The 20,525-nt window shown below is 39.8% G+C and overlaps 1 protein-coding gene across 3 annotated transcripts; it reads right to left on the bottom strand.

The window, feature by feature from the left end:
* Nucleotides 1-11,363: 11,363 nt before the first annotated feature.
* unc45b (unc-45 myosin chaperone B) lies at nucleotides 11,364-18,274 on the bottom strand. Of its 3 annotated transcripts, none has more exons than XM_026188541.1 (20): nucleotides 18,105-18,274; nucleotides 17,330-17,491; nucleotides 17,196-17,232; nucleotides 16,907-17,082; nucleotides 16,561-16,650; nucleotides 16,309-16,476; nucleotides 16,010-16,175; nucleotides 15,664-15,834; nucleotides 15,399-15,570; nucleotides 14,980-15,280; nucleotides 14,785-14,879; nucleotides 14,143-14,284; nucleotides 13,915-14,055; nucleotides 13,618-13,745; nucleotides 13,397-13,463; nucleotides 13,111-13,224; nucleotides 12,844-12,959; nucleotides 12,590-12,707; nucleotides 12,339-12,494; nucleotides 11,364-11,982 (listed from the first exon to the last, which is right to left on the bottom strand). In XM_026188541.1, the coding sequence occupies exons 2-20, from the start codon at nucleotides 17,489-17,491 to the stop codon at nucleotides 11,710-11,712; spliced, it is 2,793 nt and encodes a 930-aa protein (XP_026044326.1). In that variant the 5' UTR covers nucleotides 18,105-18,274; the 3' UTR covers nucleotides 11,364-11,709. The 3 variants fall into 3 exon arrangements, with proteins under 3 accessions (XP_026044326.1, XP_026044327.1, XP_026044328.1); XM_026188542.1 differs by having other exon boundaries at nucleotides 18,053-18,113; XM_026188543.1 differs by lacking the exon at nucleotides 18,105-18,274 and adding an exon at nucleotides 17,829-18,002.
* Between the last annotated feature and the right edge of the window lie 2,251 nt (nucleotides 18,275-20,525).

Raw genomic sequence — 20,525 nt, 5'->3', positions numbered from 1 at the left:
CAAATGTCTTAAATCTGATGTTCTCGCTGGAAATGTACTTTAAAACAGTGCTACTGTCAGACCAAAACACAGATTCTTCTCGTGGCATTTGCAGCTCCTTTCTCATGAGCTTGTCCATTTTTACAGCAACTGCAGCTGCTGTCAACTCGAGACGTGGAATTGTTATCTGCTTCAGAGGAGACACTCTGGACTTGCCCATAATGAATGAGCAGTGAGTTTCTCTTTTCTGGTTTGTGATAAGGAGGTAAGTAACGACTCCGTAACCTCTCTCACTGGCATCAGCGAAGTGGTGCAATTGTGTAGATATGACCACTCCAAATCCAGCAGGTTTCAAACACCTGTTGACGGTGAAGCCATGAAGTTTTGAAAGCTCTGAATGCCAAACTTCTGACCTTTGAGCCAGTTCAGCTGGGATTTCCTCATCCCATGAAATCTTCCTGCCACATAGCTCTCGCAGGATGATTTTTGCTGTCAGAATGACAGGAGACAAAAAGCCCAATGGGTCATATATTGCACTTACAAATGAGAGGATGCCTCGCCTAGTCGTTGGCACATGTTTTTCAGTTATCCTGATCTTGAATACATCTGTCTCTGTGCACCAGTTCACTCCTAGGACTCTTTCATCTGGTAGTGCATCATGTCTCAAATCCAAATCTTTCATCTCCTTTGCTCTTTCCTTTTCAGGAATGGAAGCAAGGACAGCTCTGCTGTTGCTCATCCACTTTGTTAAGTGAAATCCTCCACTCTCACACAATGCAGACAGGTCCCTGACCATAGTACATGCCTCTGTTTCATCTGAAACTGACAGAAGACAATCATCTACATAAAAATTGTTCAGAACAGCATTAACTGCTGCTAGTGGCATTTTTTCTTTAGCATCTTCTGCTGCCTTTTTTAGTGCATAGTTTGCACAGCTTGGGGAGGATGTTGCCCCAAACAAGTGCACCATCATTTTGTATTCTTGCAGAGGTTCATTCAAGTTCCCGTTTGGCCACCAGAGAAAACGCAAAAGATCACTGTCCTCTGGAGGTACTCGCACCTGGTGATACATAGCTTCTATGTTTGACATCAAGGCAATGTGATCCCACCTAAACCTTGTTAGTACTCCAATCAGTGTGTTCGTTAGGTTTGGCCCTTGCAAGAGTTCTTCGTTCAGTGATTTCCCTTGAAAGGATGCTGCACAGTCAAAAACTACACGGAGTTTTCTTTTCTGAGGGTGGTACACCCCATGGTGTGGTATGTACCAAACTCTCTCATTTTCAGGGGTAGTCTTTATGTTTTGTACCTGAACTGCGTAGCCTTTATTCAGCAAGTCAGACATGAAGCTCTGATACTCCTTATGAAACTCTGTTTCTGATTAGTTTTCTTTTCAGATTCTCTGCCCTCTGCATTAGTGCACTGCGGTTGTTTGGCATTTTGACAGCTTTGTTTCTCAAAGGAAGACCTATGCTATAATGACCATTAATCCTTTCAGCTGTGCCATTGACAGAATCCATAAACATAATGTCTTCTCGTGACATTTCCTGTTTTTCCTCAGAAGCTTTCTCTGGAAAATCATAGTTGAGCTGTTGCATCAAAAGATCCTCAACATTAGTGACAGAGATGCGATTTACTGAAACACTCAGCTCTCTGTCAGAAGGAGTAGAGCAGGAATCTCTCTTGAGAGGGCCATTGATAACCCAACCCAGGACTGTTCGAACAGCATATGGACCGTTATCTTTACTATGAATAATCTCCCATGGTTCCATAGCCTTGTGCACATCACATCCTATCAAAAGTCCAATGTCTGGGGCCTGGGGCTCGCTCGGGCCCCTTCGGAGGTGGGGTGCCCCCGGCCTCTCGGCCTGGGGCTCGGTCACTCAGTCACAGCTGGGGGCCGGCGGAGCTCATGGGCGCGTCACTGCAACTCCCCCTGGCTTCTGCTCCGCGGCTGCTGAGTGAGCCCTCATCTGGGACTCTCCTCAGCTCTTACTGGAACAGTGGCGCGGCTGCCCCTCTGTTGGTCTTCCATGGTCTCTTGTGTTCTGGGGGCCTCTGGATGTCTGGAGTTTTGATCTCCTCCATACCCGCTTCACACCCTGGAGGACGGGGCTGTGGCCCCCCCACACTCCCTAGCAGATCGTTACATGGAGAAACCTTTGGAATACAAGCGCGCTGATCCACACAGGTATGCACACGGGTGTTCACTGCTCGTAGACCCAAATTACACCTTTCTTGGCCGCTACTTCGAAGCACATCTGTCCTGCGTGCTGCACAACAACATTGAATATTTAGTATTTACTGCTGTTTACACTTAGCTAGATTAATGCGATGGTGTTGTGTTTAGTATGTTGCTTTGTTTTTTTTTTGCTTGTTTTCTATTTTTCTCTCAACAGGTGATCCAGGAGATTTTTTTTTTCTCCCCCCCGTCTCACTGTCCCTCTCCCCTTCTGTTTTTCCTTTCCTTCCTCTTTCTTTCTTCCTTTCCTATCCCTCACTCATGTCTGTCCCGTCTGTAACATCTGAAAATAAAATATAATAAATAATAAAAACAAAGATCGACCAAATGGACCAATACGGCAATGCCACGATGATCCATTTGGCAAAGTAAATCCATTGGGTATCCTTGTTGGTCTTCAGACAACAATTCTGATGGCTAAAGAACCAAATGGGACAGGCAAAAAAAAAAAAAAAAAAAAAAAATCCAATGTCTGCATCTGAATGTGGGAACTTGATTTGCCGAAGATGTGGCCACCTTTTTAAGTCATCCTGTGTAGGGATGTTCTCTCTAGACACTGGAATGTCTGCATGAGTGTAAATGTCAGGAAGATCTATATAGGTGTTCTCATTTAAACCACACACTTCTAATCCTGACAGATGGTAACTTGTCATCATCTTTTCTTGTCCCATTGTGCGAAGCATGAATTTTGTCTTCTTACCTTCTACACCCAGTTGTCTCATCAGTTTTTCTGAACAAAACGTGGCTTGGCTCCCATTGTCCATGAATGCATAAGTCTCAATCAACTTATTGCCTTTCTTCAACTTAACCCACACAGGAACGATCGATAACACATGAATGCCTTTTCCGGCCCCTGTGACTCCGCAAATTCTGCCTGAACTGTGTGTTTCATCACTTGTTGTGGGAATGTCTGAGACATTTCTCTGGATGCAATCGTCTGCCTTACTGTCCTCCTCCTTTGTCCAATGAAGCATACTTGGATGTCTCTTAGAGCAGTACTCACACAATGATCTTTTCTTACAGTCCTTACTCAGATGACCTTGTGTCAGACATGCAAAGCACAGACCCTTTGCTTTAAGGAACTCCAGTCTTTCTTTGTAAGGCTGGTTTCTGACCTTTTGACATTCTGCCAGTGTATGGAGTTTTTCACAGTATATGCATGGTTTCTGGAAGGCATTGCTAGTGTGACAAGAAGCGCTTTTATTAATTTCAGGTGACCTTTCATTTGCAGCTTGTGTTACACTTGTAGCAAATGTGCTTCCCCTTTGCCTGGATGACCTAGTCATTCTCACATTTGCAGATGACTTTGCTTTGTCTTCAGCATCCTTAATGTCACCATACAAAGGATCTGCAGCTATTTTTGCTTGTCTGTTTATGAATCTAACCAGATCTGAGAACTTTGCTCTCCTTCCACTTGTTTCTTGAATGTCAAAGGCAGAGACTCTCCACATTTCTCTCATTTTATATGGCAGTTTGGAGACTATAACTCTGAGGTTCGTGGGAATCTCCATCTCTTGCAGTTGACTGATGTCTTGCATTGCATTGTTACAACCAGTGAGAAACAGTGAATAGCTATGAAGAGCCTTTGCATCATCTGTTTTGATTTGTGGCCAATTGAATGCTCTGTTCATGTAGGCAGTTGCAATTCTTAGTTCATTACCATAATGACAAAACAGCAACTTCCTTGCCTCACTGTAGCCTTGTTGAGGATCGATGTGCTGACAACTTCTTACCAAATCTCTGGGCTCACCTCTGGTGAACTGTTCAAGGTAATATAACCTGTCACTGTCACTGTCAGTTTTATCATGAATTGTATGGTCAAAGGCTCTTGTAAATGGTATGAACTCAAGTGGATCACCACTAAAAATGGGAATGTCTCTTTGAGGCAAATGTGATAGTCTATGTTGTTTGACTAACATCTCAGTGATATCATTTTGTTTCAGCATGACTTCACATAGATTCATTGGAATAACACTGGCATCAGTTTGGTGCAAGTCATCTTCTTGTTTTACACTGTGACTGTTTACCTTTGAATGCCCATCATGTTCACCTTGTACCTTTGGCTCTTGGAAGCTGAAGTGCTTAACAGCCGATTCACACTGTTCCACATCATTTTTACAGCTGTCATATTCACAGTCCTCTAACACTCTTATTTTGGCTGTAGAAGCAGCAATAGCTGTCTCGATCTCAAGCTGTTCTCTTCTTGCCTTTAACTTACATTCTTCAATGTCCAAGGCTTGTCTCTGTTTCAAGGATGCAGCTCGTGCGAGCAGAGCAGCGCGCTCTGCTTCTTCTTTCTGCCGTACAGATGATACCGAAGAAGCTCTGGACGATCTTGATGAGTGGCTACTGACTGAGCTTCTTCCAACGCTGGTACCTGATTTCTTTGCAGTTGGTCTAGCAGTCACTGACATGCTGTCATCTGGGCTCACGTCGTCTTGATGCTGATGTCTTGTTACGATGATCCATTTCTCAACTTCGGTCATAAACGCACTGAACTGCTCCTTTTTTGGATTGAACCAGAGCATATGGTCCACATTCCTTTCATCTTCTGGCAACAGCGACAGTACATCATCATTTGCCCGTAAGAATTCTTCATGCAGCTTTGAAAAGTTACTTAAATGTTCATCAACAATGTCAAGGCTTTCATTCTCTTTCATCAGTCCGCTAATTTTATTCATTTTTGAAGTTAATTGTGACAGCTTGGACCTTCTTGCGTTTATGTGCCTGCCGAGCTGTTCTTCCAAACCTCTTTCGGTGTACTTCTGCGCCCTCTTATGGCCGGTCCCGCTACTGCAGCTCTGTGCCCTGGGCCTGCAACCTTGCGGGTCTTTATCTGCCATCTCTGCTCCTTTTACACAACTTCTTATTCAAAAAGTGTTCATGAAACAAAATGGTCTATGACACAAAGCTGAGGCTTTCGTAGTTAGTGTCATCTTCTTAAGACCAAAAACACTGTCACTGACTTATTTGTAAGAAGTTGAGAATCGCAATTGTTCAGTTTTAACACGACTTGTAGCTTAGCAGCATATCATAGTCCAAAACTTTATCCATGAAAGTTTATTTCTTCTTTTCTTAGATTCTTCATGCATACAGCTCTGTGCACTTAACTGACTTGCTGTATCAAACTTTGCACGATCTCATAGCGATGCAGTCGTCTTGCTCGGGAGCATGATGGTTTTACTTAATGTAGTGGCTATCTTTGTTTCTTCTTGGAGTTCTCTATTTCTCTTATATCTAAAATAAGAGTCTGGATGGACAAGAGGCTGGTTTACGCGTCGGTTTGTGCAACAACGACGGTAAAACCATCGTGTCGCTCCGCCATTCGCTTGCTTTATTTTTTACAACCTTTCACAATCTTTATCCTAGCACAATCAAGCCAGAAGTTAAGATACACTCATGATGTGCATGAATGTCACAGGAATTCTGGGCTTTTAATGATTTGTTTGAACTATTCTTTTTCCAGGCTGGAATGATTGACACAAAAATGTATGCTGTGTATTGCACAGCATACATTTTTGATGACTTAAAAAACATCCCAAGTGGATGACATTTTCTCTAATCCACACAGGCTCAAATATACACCCCCCTCAAATATACAAGTATTATTGATGTCTAATAATATTTGTTTAAATGTCCGTTAGCAAATTGAAACCTTGAAGAGATGCAATAATTCTGGCTACCAAAAGGATAATTCTGGATAACTGACCGCAATTGTTGACAGAGAATAGTAGTCAATTATCAGATATCTTAAAAACTATTCTTGACATTTCCTTTAAATTGGTTGCTTTCATGGCAAAAAGCTAGAATACTTCTCAAATTTTCTTTGTTTTATCCACAACCAGTTTTTAATGTGTGCTTGGGATCATTGTTCTGTTGGAACACCCAGTTGTGTCCAAGTTTTAAGCGAATTTGATGAATTTGGAGGTGATCCTAATGTTTCATTATTCCATCCATTTTGTATCATGCACCAGTACCACTGGCAGAAAAACCGCCCCAAAGCACGATGCTGCCACCAGCATGCTTGATAGCCAGTACAATGTTCTTAGGTTTGAAAACCTAACTGTTTCTCCTCCAAACATACCTCTCATCATTCAGGCCAAATATCTAAGTCTTTGTCTCATGTAACCATAACATAATAATAATAATAATAATAATAATAATAATACATTTTATTTGAAAGCTCCTTTCAGAACACTCAAGGACACTGTACATGGTAGAATAATAAAAGCAACATAAAAGCAAGCAGTTTACACAATCATAAAAGCATAAGACATAAAACAAATTTAAAATATCAGAGTGGAGAGGTTATGTGGGATAAGCTATTTTGTCGTTACAGCAGGGGGTTCACGTCAGGCTTGAGCCTTGGTTGCATGAACTTATTGATCAGTAGTCTAAAGAGACAAAAAAAAGTCAAGTAAAATGAGAATAGTTCCATCTATACAGTTTGTAAGTGTATGTAATGTTCACTAACCTTTCACAGCTGACTGCAGCCCTCTTTTAGGGGAACAGTCACACCAGGTTTGCTGAAACAAGGTTATATTATTGAGAAAGATATCCCATTAGCTAAACACATAAAAATGACTAGTTTTATATTTCAGTAACTTTTTTTGTTGCTGATTCGGCTCACTCTTTAGTTTCATAAACATGAAACTACTGAAAAAACATGTCAGTAGTCCCAGTAGTATTAATATTATTAGTAGTACTTGTGAACCTGCGGAAGAACAATCATGAATTTGTTCCTAGATAAAAGCTGTATTTGCAATTAAAGATTTACTAGCATGAGAAATGTGATGCATGCAGCCAAAACAACTAATGGTCAGAACTTACAAACTACTACTACGATGATGATGAGATGAGTTTGCGTAAGGCCCTCCGCAAGACTTCCAAAACCCGTTGGGGTTGATGAGGATTTGGTTGCTAAATGGAAAGGAAGAATTTCCATTTAGTGAAAAGTCAGAATAATGAGAAGCAGATGAAAGGTCTGTACTTACTTCCAGTGAAAGAGCACAGGTTGCTGAGGTCTATTTGAGAAATCAGAGAGATCAGAAAAGTCACTGTTTTGGTCAAGAAAATGTACATTGTTTCAGATTCTTATTTGCAGTAAGTATCAACATTAGTCAGCTCACGGTTTATATGGCAAAATAAATATAACTCTAAAAAAGGGATTTTATACAGTGCAGTCAAAATGTCTTTGCCCACTTTCTGATTTCTTAGTTGTTTTCCATATTTTTCATACTGAAATGTTTCAGGTAATAAAAAGAAAAAAGAAAATGCAGTTCTGAAATGATTTCATTTATCGTGGGGAAAAAAAGCTATAAGAACTTATCTGGCTCTGTGTGTAGAAGTACTTTCACTCTAAGCCTAATAATCAGTTGTGCAACCCTTGCCAGCAACAACAACTGCAACAACTTGCCAGCAACAACAACTGCAACAACTTGCCAGCAACAACAACTGCAACAACTTGCCAGCAACAACAACTGCAACAACTTGCCAGCAACAACAACTGCAATCACGAGTTGAGATTTCTTTCACAACCAAAGTTTCAACATTTTAATTGTAGAAAATAAGTTCTCGGACATCTTCAGTAAATGAATATCTTCTAACAGAAAGTAGTTATCAACTGTGGCATCAGTTTCACTGTTGTTGTTTACGTCTGTGCGTTCCATAAATAAACGTCGACTTAGTAAGAGTAGAAAAGATGCAGAAGATATAGAACAGAATAAACTGGAAGTCTTTGACCATTATCAGCAAGGGTGGCACACCTCAATTCACTGTTTTCCTCATTCAGCTAGCATGATCAGAATCATGTGTTATTTTATGAGATTGTTTAAATACCAATGGAAGTAAACAAAAACCTGAATAAGAGCTTAAAATTCTTCAACATCCGCCATCTTTCTGAGCACACAAGTGGGCTATTGTGGATTTTTCCAAAGCTGGTCAAATTTCTGACACTAGTGAAAGAAATCTGTTATTTTCAGTGCAATGAAAAATAAAATAAAAGAAAAATAAATTAAAGAGAGGCATGAATGATTGCAAGAAAAGCAACAACTTTAAAAAATGTAAATACCTGAACAATTTTTTGTGGTGATGTATCCACTATTCCCTTCAAATTCACAATGAGCATTCCCAGACATGGAAACAAATGCTCGACCATCATGCTGACAGACAGCTCTGTGTGGAGGAGGACCAGAGCACTCTGTCATGGATCCGTCATTGAGCAGGGCTTCATCGTTGCAATACACCCTAATTACACTGAGAGCACATTTTTCAGGCTCGCAATAAAACACCTGCACGCCGTTTCCACCTGTAACACCACACAGATTATTCATAAAACATCTCACATGAGCTACTTTTAAAAAAAATCTTGAGATTAGTATAGCTGAATGAATGAATCACCTGCTGCGAGAGCAAACAGTCCAAAAGTAAACAGTAGCAGGTCTATGAAGAGAAAAATAGAAACTAAATTCGAGCCTTTCTGAGTATGAACACTTTTAACTTTAAGTAACGAATCAGAGACTTACTATTCATGTTCAACACCAACGCTTCAGGATCTGAGCTGGAATCCTCTCTCTTACACGGTTTGATGACAGTCTGAAGAAACTCACTGTTTAACCCTTCATTTAAGTGTGGCTTAGGCCCATCCGGAAACGCTGCATGACTCATTCAGTTGTGAATGTGAAAGAAGTCTGCAACCATCACAAACTAACATGCAAGAACAAAAAAGGCCTTTCCTTTGACACTTTAATTTGCCAGATTTGCATCTTGTGCACAAAAAAATGCATTTAAAAATATTTTAATTTAACATTTTTCATTTAGTACTCTGAAATGCTCTTTTTTAAAAGTATTCTACGGTTATATTTGGGAGAAGTCTATTTAATATTGTTTTAATTGATGGAAATGCACCACTCCACTTAATCAGTACTCTAACAAATTTTAACTCTGACACACTGAGCATTTATCCTCCAGTCCCATTTTTTCACAACCCACTTGATCAGATGCCACTGGAGCGTATCTTTTAGCTCAGCTTTTCTGTTCTCTTCCCCCACCCTGCCCGGTTGTGGCAGCTGTCTGCCTACACGAAGCTGTTTCTTCCTGTAAGTGGGAGTTTCCCTTCCCACCGTAAAAATGCTTGTTGGGGTTTTCTAAAGTACGAAGAACATGACGTGACTGTTGTTGTTATTTGGCACTATATATAAACATACCTGACATGACTGAACGGGAGATAATAATGAATAAAATAAATGAATAAAAGTACCACCAAATGTTGGTTTTTTGTATGGCAAGTATTAATGAGTAATATTATAATTATTAGATATTTTCTTGAATTAAATATATTTTTACTGGCACAAAATGTTGCACAAGGCTCTGCCTCCCATTCTACTTTTGAAAACTACAAACCACAAGTAAGCCAGCAGTCTGAGACTGAAGTGCTCTGTAAGGATAATGAAGTACTATGAGGTCTTTAAGGTATGAAAGGGCTGATTATTTAAGACCTGTATGTTATGAGAGGGATTTTAAATTTGATTCTGGAGCCAATACAGAGAAGCCATAGGACAAATATGCTCTCTCTTTTTAGTCCCTGCCAGTACTCTTGTTGCGCCATTTTGGATCCTTTTCAGGTTCCAGTCAGGATCTTTCTCACTTGAGTATTATTGCCTGGAGGCGGTTCCACATATTTGTTTAATGTTCATGTTGAAATACATATGTTGGTCAAAAATGACTCCAAGTTCCAGAGAATTTTAGGAACGAGTAAAATAAGTTGAATGAACTGACCAACAAATTCGTCACTCATTAAAGAGTTTTTAGGAACATCATGTGAGCAGAGAGAAATAATCACAGATCTGTGATGTTGTAAATATTAAATCATGCAGATGCTGAGAGTGATGATGGACTGCCAGACCGTTGCTCTTCCTTTCTTCTCTCCATGGTTACAAAGAGACGGTCTGAAATAAAAAGATCTCTTTCAAAAACAAGAACGTATAGTAAAATTCATATATTACATATGCATATAGTGCTTATTACTGCTGTAGCCTTCATGGTACTGACTTTTTTTTAAAAAAAACATTTAGTTTTACACATCTAGTCAAAGATATGCTTGTCTGTGTATTCAGAGCATGCCACGAAGAAGATGATAGAGGTTCCTGCACTTTGTTATGTTTCATCTTCACTGTGGATTAATGAAATCTAGTGGACATTTAAAGTTTGAAATAAATCAAGCATAATGACAAAAATAGTGAAAGGGGAGTGATTGTTATGCTAAAATAAAATACTTTAAAATGAAAAGGAAACACAAGTTAGGAAGAGCAAGTCATATTGTGTAGTCTTCAGGGTGAAAGTGCACACTGTAAGAATAAACTGCAATAGCACATGGACTGCTGCACGTCTGCAGCTGTGGTAAACATTGACCAGCAGCTGGCACTCATTTCTTTGATGACTGTCGAGCTCTGTATATTAATAACTGTATATCAATGTATTGGTAACAGTATTACCTCTTAGAAATAAAATGACATGAAGTGATTAGAATTTTTAAGCTAAAAAAAGAGTAAGGTAATACTGCCTAATGCTTTGACATGCTGAGATATACTTTTGTAATCCTGGAATTAATTCTGTCTCATGTCCTCAGTATTCTTCTTTGTTTGCAGGAAACAATAATGGTAAATAATGGCAATAATGTTTATTGTTATGGCTTATTATATGCAGGAATCATGACTGCAAAATGCAAAACTACCTGTTTCTATGTAATTACATATTAATAACCTGTTAAAGGAAACATACTAATTACCTGTAAACATGTGGTAGTTTATGTATAAAAACAATGAATCAGAGTGTCAAAGTTACACATTCTACTGCATTTCATAGTTATTCATTTTGAATTTTGAATTGAAAACCCAAGAGCAAAAAAACACCCAAAAAACTAATAATTTGTATTTGCTAAACATAAATGTTTGATTCTTGTCTATTTACATATAGTTATTCAGGAGGAATGATAGTCTTACTTCAAATTATAATTCAAAAAAGATTTATTAATGTAAATACAAGATGGTGTTTGTAAAAAAGATCTGTAAAGATTTTTGATTTAATGTTTTCAGTCTGTGCTGCTTATTTGCACTGAGTTTAGAAAAGAAAAAGAGACACTGAAACATTTAGGTGTTATTTAAATGGTGTATTATGGCTCATCAACCACACAAATGGCAAAATATAAACACATGTAAATGCATCAGTCTTTAAACATTTAGACACAGTTACAGCTTTATCAAAACCAATCGCTGGAAACCCCCACCACATATATGATTCCTATATCACGCAACCCCTTTCTGTATATAAAAATAATCCCTGCTTCACAGTGTGAGGGGTTGTATTTAGAGATGGGGAGTCAGGGTGATGACTCCTAAAATCACTTATGTGAAAAAACAGTTATTTGGGTGGGGGGGTCTCTGATTAACAGAGGGGAAAAATGAAGAATGTCCTTTGATCTTTGATCTTTTTCTTTAAGAAGGGCTGGCGAAGGGTTTGATGAGACCAAGATCCATAGCTTTGACCAAACATGTGCGTGCTGCATCAATGGCCTCCTGCCTCTTCGGATTGTCCTCAGCTCTGCCAACCACTGAAAGGATTTCCAGTAACTCGCTCTCTATCAGTTTCTTAGCCAGGTCACTGTTGTCTGAGTTGAGCATGTTGTAAACAATGACAAGACCGCGGTGTTGAACCTGAACATTGCTGTGAAGGCATAACCTCTGCAGGATCTCAAGCCACTGGGAAGTCTGTTGGTACAGATAAGGTACTCTGTCAGTGACACTGTGTTTTTTTTAAACATAAACATCATTGGCTAATATACACCTGACTCTGTAAGTCTGTGAAGGTGTGACTGTAGTGAAGACTTTTAGTTTTAGTTCACAGGGACTTAACAAAAGTGTTGCATGAACTGTTTAGAAATTACAGATATTTGTATATACACTTTAGCGGTAACAGAGGCAAAACTGTGTTATTGTCCAAAAACCTACTATGTAACTGTAGGAGTACCTCTTAAAGTTTTCAAAATTACCTCATTTATGTGATATCTCTATACAAAAAGAAAAATCAGAGAAGGGGGTGGGTTGTAGTAAACTGTTGCACATACCACCAGAGTCATTTTGGTGCACAGCTTTTTCTGAGCAGCTGTGATCATGGCCAGAGCTCCAGCTGCAGCTATCTGAAGTTTGTCGTCATCTTCGCCGCAGAGCAACACCAGCAACTTCAGCTTATCATTGCCATCTTCCAGGTAGCGATCCTGCACCTAAAGCATACAGAGTTCATTTCATTTTCCCCAACCTGTTGGAATGCCTACTTATTGTGTGTCGTCCATCAATATGTGTTTGCAGCTGTCCTCACCTCTTTACATGTCACTAGGTTGCACATGCATTCAGTGGCAGCCAATCTGATCTGTTCATTCTCTTCAAACATGTAGTTCTCAATCTCGGACAAAGCCTTCTCTTTCACAATCTTCACTCTACAAAAACAGATGAAGGTTATAATTGAAAATGAAAAAATCTGCAGAATGTAGCAAACTGTTGTATAGAAAATGAGTTATTTAATGTCACAGTGTCCATTCATTCATGTGATCTTAAAAAGAAAAAAAATCTCACCTCAGTTTTTCACTGAAACCAGCCAAGTTGGTGAGACCTCTCAGAGCTTCATAGTTCTGCATGCCTTCTCTGTCTGTGTGAAGGAGGTTCACTAATGGACGTATTACCTCATACACCTGTGAAACAATAAAAGATGTGAGAGCTGAATAGCTATGACACAGACTCCAAGTAAAAACAAGTCTAAACACTTTCATTTAAACCATTTAAAAAAAATCATTGCCACAGGCAAAACTGTCACTGAAGAAAACAAAGGAGCTTCTGTCTTACCCTCTCACCAGGAAAGGCGATTTCTGGGTTGGAAATGGCAGCTATTTTGGCAATGACATGGCTGGCTTTCACCTTTCCTGCTTCTGTTCCTTCCAGAGCCAGTGGTATGAGAGCCTGAGGGCAGAACCACATTTATATGTTTAAATAACAGTAACGTACACGTGTGGAATTTTTTTTTAAGTTAATCAGTACAAATCATGCTTGCGCTGACCATGTATCTAACCGTGGCTTTATAGAGCGCCATAAATTCAAGTCTACTTTGATTTTTTTTTTTCACACTGCTTACCTTTCCTCCACCCTGGGCAACAATAGTACCGCGATCTCTGGGATCCTCTGACAAGGCCAAGAAAACCCTAAAGATTAAAAAATGTGTCAAAGAGTCATGATGTCATTTATTCAGCTGTCACCAAACTGGAATTCCCCTCCAGACTACAAACGTCACAAGATGTCGTTTTACATATTTTGTTAAGCCTCATCAGTCTTTTTTTCTTTTTTTTTCTTTCCCACCTTGCCAGCATCTCTTTGGTTTGATCCGTCAAGATGATGTTCTCTGCTTTCACCATGACAACAAGAGCTGATGTGACTCCGGCCTTCAGCAGCCTTTTCACTCTTTTGTCAACAAAGTCCTTCTTGTCCTGACAAGAAAAAATGCATCATATGTGTGTGTGTGTGTGTGTGTGTGTGTGTGTGTGTGTGTGTGTGTGTGTGTGTGTGTGTGTGTGTGTGTGTGTGTGTGTGTGTGACATTTCCTGTTCTGTTTGTTGAATCATCAGTTTAGGTCTGACTTTTACATTCTTCTCTTACTTTGGGGTGTTGCTCAGGCACATGCTGTTTTGAAAACTTGGCCAGCTGAACCAGCTCAGGGAGAATTTCTTTCTTTTCATAGGAGTTAGTGCAGTTAACCAGGATGCAAGCAACTGCATATAGGATCGTCTTATCCCTGGACTAAAAACACAGAGAAAAGGAAGTGGTTATCCTAAGAGGTCTCCTCTTAGTCTTTTCTGAGTTTTTCTCAGGTTGTTATTTCCGTACCTTAGCCAGTTCAAACATGGCTTGCATGGCAGGCTCATCATCCACAAAGTCATCTTTTACATCAGCATCATTAGTCAGATATGCAAGACCCTCTATAGCCCATTTCCTGGTTTTGGTATCAATCTGGGGATTGCAGAGCCACCTAGAAAAGTCAAAAATGATCATGAATCATTGATTGCAACCTGACAAATATGAAGCCTGCAGGGGTGTCAAACATTTGGATTAGGGCCAGAATCGGCCCAGCAAAGACTGGCCACTAGACAGCTTTAGCAAATGTGAAGGAGTGCACAGACTTTTAACTGTATTTTCAAGTAATTAAGTAATACAAAAACAAGTAAATGACAAAGTTAATTTTTTTTCCACTTTCTACTATAGAAATGTTTCTTTTTGTTGTTTGTTTGTTTGTGTGTTTCTTCTTACATTGTTCACAGTCTAAAAACAAAACAAAACCCAAAAGCTGACATTTTCTTTGAATTAACGAAAACTTCATGTTTTATACTTGCAGGGCAGTCAAAGTGGGCTGTATTTCGCCCACGCTGTAAAATGACTCTAACATCCTTGCCCTATAAGGTAGTTTATCGTATTTTTAAAATATTACTGTCATTAGCATATAGTTAGTACAGAGTCTCTGTGAATACTCACTTTCTGCACTGCTTGGCCAGCTTCTCTGTGGAGCCCTCAGCAAATTGCCTTAAACTGTAATCATCGCCTCCTGCTGAACCGAGTTTACAGAGACCCTGGAGAGGACAGACGCATGAGTATGCATAAAGACAGACAGACCCTGAGACAAAAGAAAAAAACATAAAGTAAGCTTTTATTGCATTTTGGCACACTCACCACCAGCGCACGTATTTTAATTTTCTCATTCTTGGTCTTCTTGTAGATATCCTTGAGCAGTGAGACACCATTCGTAATAATGAAGCTGGCACGGCTCATCTTTGAGGAGGCGTGGATCAGGGCCTCCACCGCAACCATCTGGTCCACCTCGCGTTCTGAGCCGCACAGTGCCACCATCATCTCCATGATGCCTTGCCGACCAACTAAAGCATTACCGACATCGAACGGTCCCTGCAGCAGTCCTGAGATGCAGTTGATGGCATGAATGGTCTTGTCCATGTCTTTGGGGTCTATTTTGGATCTTTAGAAAATGAATGGAGAATTAGAGAAAAGAAAAAAAATCTGATTATTACACAAGATATGTTTGCTGGGCCTCATTTATAGTGTCTTTATTAACACTGAATGTTTCATGGACATACTTGATATATTCGTCACAAATGTCCCTGAAGTTGTTTCTCTCTGGGTCACACTTAAGGTCGTCGTAGAGCTTGTTGAGGAGCACGCTAGCAATCAGCTGTGTATTCTCTGTCAAGGGCAACTGGTCTGGCAGCTCAGGAACCTGGCCACAAACCTTGAGGATCTTTTTCAAACCTAAAGAAAAAACAAAAACAGATGTTGAATGATTAGTATCACTCAAAAAGCCTGTGTTAGGGAATCTGTTAGGGAATCAGGTGTTGGGCTCACCATGGTCAATAGTGAAAAGGCTTTTGGAATGATCCATCTCCTTCTTCTCTTTGCGAGGTACATTCTTGCTCAGGAGGTTTAATGCCTGGTCTCTGCCATGGCCAGACACCTTTTTACTGGCAACCATCTCCAGCAGAGAAAGAAGAATAGTTTTCAAGTCTTTAGATGGATCTGTGGGGAGACACATTAAATCAAAGATTGTCCATCAGTCAATAATACAGTGAAAAATACCACCAATAGAGGAGCCCTTTTGGAATGAAGTCTGTGTTTTTAGGAGTAAGGATGAAAAAAGAAGTAGAAAATCTAACCGATACTTATTACACATACTGTAATTATTCTCTCATACCCATAACAAGGTCTGCTTCTTTCCCATATTCTCGTGTATCTCCACCAGTGAGGGAATCATTGATGCACTGGAAGAGGTTGCAGGCTGCCAGTGCAATCTCCTCATTGTCAACAGCCATGATGCTGCACATTTTATCAACACCCACCATCTGAATGATGGCCATTGCCTGTTGCAGTAAGTGTAAAGGGTTTTGTAAGGAAAATGGGAAGAAAATCATACATCCGGTGACATCGGCATGGGAATTTTATATATTTATAAAGAGTTGCTGAAAGTTTCACTTTGCATGCACCATGACTCACGCGAGCCTTATGTCCCGTGCACATTCCTGACAGCGTACGGACAGCAGCCAGGATCATTTCTGGTTTGCCAGTCTCGATCATATTGAGTAGCAGAGTCACTCCATTATTCTGGAAAATTCTCTCTGCTCCAGCGTCTTCCCTCGAAAGGACAATCAAGTTGTTGGCGGCCTAGAGGTTGAAGAAGCAAAACTGTGTGAACTGTGTGTTGTTGCCACAACAAATATAGAAATAGGAAGTTTAGAAAATCCTCACCTTCTCCTTCTTGTCCTTTTCGCTCTCTTCATCGAAGAGAATGTCAAACATGTTTTGTACCCTCGAATCTGTGGAAAATGTAGTTTTCAGCTGTGGAGAGAAAAAATGATAAAGAAAAATGACTATAAATGATCATATCATCTAAGCTCCTGCTATGTAGACTACATTTTATATTGTTTGGTGATATGGCCATGAACAGTCATGAAAATTACTTCAGTGTTTAGCCTGCTGATTACTTGTATGTTAGAGTTTAATGGATACTTATTGCAGTTAGATAAGTAGTATATGTAGTTTTCTACTGCCCTGTATGGTGCTCTGTGTGCAGTTGTATCTGCCTAATGCTGACCTTGGACTGGATTTCTGCTCCCAGTCTGCGGAGTGTCTCCAGGAAGGCTTTGTTCTTTGGCTCGAGCGTGGCACACCTCTGCACATCTTTGAAAGCCATATCCAGTTTTCCCAGCTTTTCCAGAGCTTGGCAGCGCCGGTACAAAGCTTTTATGTCTTTTGCATCAACATCAATCGCTATGGATGAGGGCAAATTGTTTAAGTTAATGACTAGCTTTCATCTATGGATTTTTGTTCTGCTGTTGACTGAATATTTACAGCTGTTCAAAGTTCTTAACGTATTACTCTACCTTTAGTTGCATCAGATGCTGCATTAACATAGTTTTCCTATAAGAAAAAACAGAGACAATCACAGACAGTTTGTCAGAGAACCTGCAAGCATAATCAGTTTGATATAGTTTTGGTCCCATATCAGAGTGCTTACCTTTTTTAGGTAGCATGCAGATCTGTTCCTGTAAATCACAGCCAGCACCTTTTTGTCCTGGCACACCTTGATGGCTTTAGTGTAGCACTCAATGGCCTTGTCAATATCGCCTGCCTGAAAGTGTTTGTTTCCCTCCTCTTTTAACTGGATTGGGTCTCCCATCTGGCAAAAAATTGGAATATATATATATTTATGTATATGTGAAATGTAAAATCAAACCTGTGTGTTGTTTTATTGTGCTCACCAGGCAAAGCTTACTTTAACAAATTCTGCCAATCAAATTTAAATTAAGCTTTTTACTTTTTCTCTGGATGAAAAACAAATACGTCAAATAAGCTGAACATATAATGATCGTGGCTGACTCTTTTTGTCTCTTTAAATTGTGTTAGAAAAGCAGTGTGCAAGCAGTTCAAAGTTATAAAGACACACCATTCAAACAAACGACAGAGTGGTAATGAAAATAATTTAACATACAATTAGAAATTATTTTCATTCTCACCTTCTTGCTAATCCCTGTCCCACTGACCTGGGTCCCCCGTAGAAAATGGCCATGCACATGCTATCTCTAACTTTAAATGGCCTCCCCTCAGGCCTTATTTGGGCACGATCTCCCACCCTAGTCTGAGCCTTGAGACAAATGGCACTTTCCTAGATGACCAACACTATCTCCACCTGCTCCCCTGATAGCCATAGTCTACCCTTATACTAAGTACCTCTGCATACCTGAGTGTCCCTCAAAAGAGAATCACAGCTCTGTGTGGAAGCTGTTTTGTACCGTTAGATTGTATCTCTGTTGAGTCTCTCTTCTTCAGTCCTCTTCTTTGTTCTTTGCTCTTGTGGGGTTTCTTTTTCTTTTTCCTCCTGCGTAGATGATCTGGACCTGTAGTCCCGAGTGTTTCTTACAAACTTTATCTGTCTTGTGTTACCTCCCCCTACCAGTATCACAATTTATATTTATAGTGACTCTCAAGGAGGTGGGACAGAACTAAGGTGGACCACCAGCGACCAAAAGGGTTCTTTCCACAGTGACAACCCCCCCAAAAAACAGCTTTGTGCTTAAGGTTGGTGTACGTTTATGACGACTTGTATTGAAAAACATATAATTTAAGGGTTGTTGAATAATCTAAAGCTTCACAAAAGAAACCCCAAACTTTAGATTTGGTAATTTAGTGGAGAGTAACCCCTCAAAGGTGGTCTGCTCCTGATGAGGTCTATTTAGGGCACAGACAGCTGAGAACTCACCAGCAACTGCCTGATGGGGGGGGGGGGGGGGGTTGAAGAGTGTGTGTGTGTGTGGGGGGGGGGGATCCTGGTGGAAACTGGTAGCTTCTGGAAAGAGCACGTACATAAGGTTTGATATTGAATCAAGCAATTAGTTTTGATGGTTAGGGGGAGAGTTCAGGGTTTAAGGTGGAAAGACTCACAAGTGTAAATGTGAGTGTATGTTTACATCCTTTGAATGTGCGCTCAAATGGTTTTCAGCAATTCTCTCAAAAATGTCCCATCGATGATTTTATAACTTTTTGTAACTGGTATCCTCTCAGCACACACACACACCCAACAGAGGTCCCAAGATGTTTTTCATTTTGTGACGCCCCAATGATGAAGCGCTCTGGCTTCACAAGTCAGTACGCAAAAAGAAAACAATCTGTGAAGACTTTGAGAAATTCAAAACATCTAAAATAGAAATTATGATTACTGCAAATTACATGGAAAAAATTGAGAGCAAGTACGCACACGCATAATGATAAAAATATGTTTTAAGAAGAGTTGTCATTGTCCTGAAGACCAGTGACTCTCATTGTTTCTCTCCACCTACTCTGTCCCAGGTTCAGTGGTTGGTTTGAGGTTTTGAGAAGCATGCGTCTCAGCAGCTGCAGTGGTTATTGACACAACTGTGTTGTCTCATCACCACTGCAGTATTTAAGACCGGATTTTCCTCTCCAACATCACCAGAACGTTCAGCTTTCCACAGTGGTATTGTGGGGCTCCGCTTACTTATTTTGTTATGATCAACTCATGCAGGCCATTGTGTTCAAATGTTTACCTTATCTGGCCTTCATCTTCATAAAACCTCTGGCGCTGCCTCCCTGCCTTTTGCTTTGAGTCTTAAATCAGTTTGCTTTGGATTGGATTTTAAAGTAGACATGCATATCAAAAGACAGCTGCGAGCATTTTATTGATATCATTTCACAATTATTCATACTTTTGGAAATAATTTTTCTATTTTGGGCATATATTGTAGTTTTGTATTTATAGTGTATTATGGTTTTATGTAATTGCATTTTCTCAATGTAATTCAAATCTAGCAGTAACTATAAACTCCATGTGCAGCACATCAGTTTCATGCTCTGTATTAGAACTGTGTTAAACTCCATCTGTGAACTGTGTAGACATTTTTTGATACATGACTCAGACCAGAGGAAAGATCAATAATGATGTTAGTGTTGGGGAAAGAGATACTAATTATATTTGCACTGACCTCCGAACTCACCAGCAACTGTCTGATGTGGATGATAGGGTGCAAGTGTGTTTGAAAGCAGTTTATTGTTTCTTCTTTTTTTGTATCATTAATATTTCTGTTAAAATGGGTTTGTACCTGCTTAAAAGACCAGTCCTTTCAAAAATTTTCAAAAGACCATTCACATGGTATGTTCAACCTTACATGGCTTCCCCTCAAGCATTATTGCAGCATGACTTCATATCCCACTTTGAGCCTTGCAACAAATGACATTTTCCTAAATGATAGACACTATCTCCACCAGACCCCCAGTAGTCACAGTGTGTCTTTGCCTTGGCCATCTGCATACTGCAGGGCCAAGTCATGACTGTCCCTTAAAAACAAAAATAGTTAATACATACAGTACTACACCTGTATACAAGACAACCCAGCAAAGATTCGTCTTCTATTGCCACAGTGAATTTCTTGAGACCTACTGTTGCTTCTTTTTCATTAACATTTGAGTTCAAATGTTTTTGCCCATACAGTGCTGTGCTAAAGTCTTGAGGCCTTTTCTTTTGTTCTCTGTCAAGATGATCCAACACTGCCTCAATAATGCTGACGTCCGGGCTCTGGGGAAGCCATAGTAATAGTAATCCATTGCGTGTTTGATATCCAAAAATTCTCATTTGGATTCATCAGACCAACAGATTTTCAGTCTAGTTCTTCTGTAATTTGGTGTGCCTCAACCTTTTC

This window comes from Astatotilapia calliptera, chromosome 12, assembly GCF_900246225.1.
Source record: "Astatotilapia calliptera chromosome 12, fAstCal1.2, whole genome shotgun sequence".
Taxonomy (NCBI): Eukaryota; Metazoa; Chordata; class Actinopteri; order Cichliformes; family Cichlidae; genus Astatotilapia; species Astatotilapia calliptera.
The sequence above is the reverse complement of the archived record's forward strand: the minus strand, read 5'-3'. Positions and strand labels throughout refer to the sequence as shown.

Coding starts and splice junctions, on each gene's coding strand:
- unc45b (XM_026188541.1), bottom strand. CDS start 17,491: ATGGGAGACCCAATCCAGTTAAAAGAGGAGGGAAACAAACACTTTCAG. Junction 17,083..17,195: donor AGCATCTGATGCAACTAAAG/GTAGAGTAATAC, acceptor CCTCATCCATAG/CGATTGATGTTGATGCAAAA. Junction 16,176..16,308: donor GCACGGGACATAAGGCTCGC/GTGAGTCATGGT, acceptor TTACTGCAACAG/GCAATGGCCATCATTCAGAT.